Consider the following 1,848-nt stretch of genomic DNA (forward strand, 5'->3'; position numbering starts at 1 on the left):
CTCACAAACCTTTGGTCACACCGCGGGGGCCGAATCTTTTCTTAAAATTCGCGCAACCCTCACAGTTCTTCAGATGCTTCTTCAAGCAGAGTTTCGGCATCTTTGGCACCCTCGACTCCGGTGAAATACGAAACTTGGAATTCGCCGGTTCTATCCTATAAGTGGCCATGTCGATCAACTCTTGTTGGCTCCTCATAGCCACGATGTATTTAATCGAGTGTGATTTTGGAATTATACGAAGTGCATTGTACACGTCGACGTTTCGTACATCGACTTTGGTGTGAGGATTGAATCGTGGCATCACACACGACGTCTCTGTACCCCGTGGACAGTTTCGTTTCTGCAGATCTTGCAGCAACTGAGCCAGCTCGACGATGGCTTTGCCAATTCCGAGCAAATGTGGTGAATGGATCACTGAATTGCTCGCTCCTTCGAGGAACTCCTCTGTTGAAGAGATCTGGCGAAGGAGGTCCAGGTTGAAAGCCGAGGTTCTCACGACGTACGAGCCTGGAGGAACTAGGTCTGAGAAGTAAAGGATTATTTTTAAAAAATGTCGAATTAGCGAAATTTAAAAAATCTGAAAAATTAGGAAAATTGAAAAATTCCTAAATTAGAAATTGGGAAAATTGAAAAGTAATATTTCCTAAGGAAAGAGAAAATTTGAAAATTCCTAAAAATTGAGAATTCCTAAATTAGGAAATTTAAAAATTCCTAAAAAAAAAGAAAATTTAAAAATGCCTAAAAATTGAGAATTCCTAAGTTAGAAATTAGGAAATTTAAAAGTTCCTAATTCCTAAAGAAAGAGAAGATTGAAACATTCCTAAAAATTGGGAATTCCTAAATTAGAAATTAGGAAATTTAAAAATTCCTAATTCCTAATGGAAGGGAAATTTAAAAATCCCTAATTCCTAAAGGAAGAGAAAATTTAATCATTCCTAAAAATTGGGAATTCCTAAATTAGAAATTGAGAAATTAAAAAATTCCTAATTCCCAAAAGAAAGGAAATTTAAAAATCCCTAATTCCTGAAGGAAGAGAAAATTAAAAAATTCCAAATTCCTAACTTAGTAATTCTTAATTTCTAGGAATTTTTAAATATTCCCAATTCAAATAATTAGGATTCTTAATAATTGGAGCATAACACACAGCACTCCCGTATAACTCTCACTATAATTCTCACCGTCGATATTCGATCCATCGAGAGGCAAAGCTATCCACGTTTTCCTAGATCCCTGCATCTTCTCTCCCCTCTCGATCCACTGTCTAATATCGTTCCTCTGTCCAATCACAGCTATCACAGCATCAGTTTCACCGTCCTCTATATCCAAAGTGTCGCCGTAATTTCTCACACAAATTCCAGCTTCCTTGGTTATATCCAGGAATAAGTTTAACGCGAAATCAGAATTCGTTAGAAGGTGATCGATAGTCTCGAATCTGGTACTCAGGTAGTGAACCATTAGATTAATCAAGGGCCTCGTCAAATTCTGCTCGTTGTACGTGCTAATAGGCAACACGCTGTAATTACGAAGCGGCTCCAAAATCATCGCGTATTCCACCGGCAATAGTATTCCCATCTCGTAATGGTCCACGCATTCTGAGTTCACCGCTGCTTGCAACGCGTGTTTGTACACTGTCATCTCGTCTCGGCAGGTGTCGAACACTTTTATACCTGAAATCGTGTTGAGTGTTTGTCAAAATTTACTGAAAATATTCATTTTCAATTTAAAAATTATTAATCGTTCGATTTTAACCCTTTGCACTCGGGGCATTTTTTGATATTTTTTATCATTTATGATTTATGTAAAAATTTTATTATTTGTGTGAACTTTCATCGACCAGAAACTTTAGAA

At 37.2% G+C, this 1,848-nt stretch overlaps 1 protein-coding gene across 1 annotated transcript in view; it reads right to left on the bottom strand.

Moving 5' to 3' along the window:
• LOC108580197 (protein bride of sevenless) overlaps positions 1 to 1,848 on the bottom strand; it is a 9,935-nt gene that overhangs the window by 6,665 nt on the left and 1,422 nt on the right. Inside the window, exons 3-4 of the mRNA XM_017943904.1 lie at positions 1,179 to 1,667; positions 10 to 522 (exon numbers count right to left, since the gene is read on the bottom strand). Coding sequence (XP_017799393.1) covers positions 10 to 522; positions 1,179 to 1,667 — 1,002 coding nt within the window. The remainder of the gene's footprint in view (positions 1 to 9; positions 523 to 1,178; positions 1,668 to 1,848) is intronic.

This window comes from Habropoda laboriosa, unplaced genomic scaffold, assembly GCF_001263275.1.
Source record: "Habropoda laboriosa isolate 0110345459 unplaced genomic scaffold, ASM126327v1 scaffold23, whole genome shotgun sequence".
NCBI classification, from domain to species: domain Eukaryota; kingdom Metazoa; phylum Arthropoda; class Insecta; order Hymenoptera; family Apidae; genus Habropoda; species Habropoda laboriosa.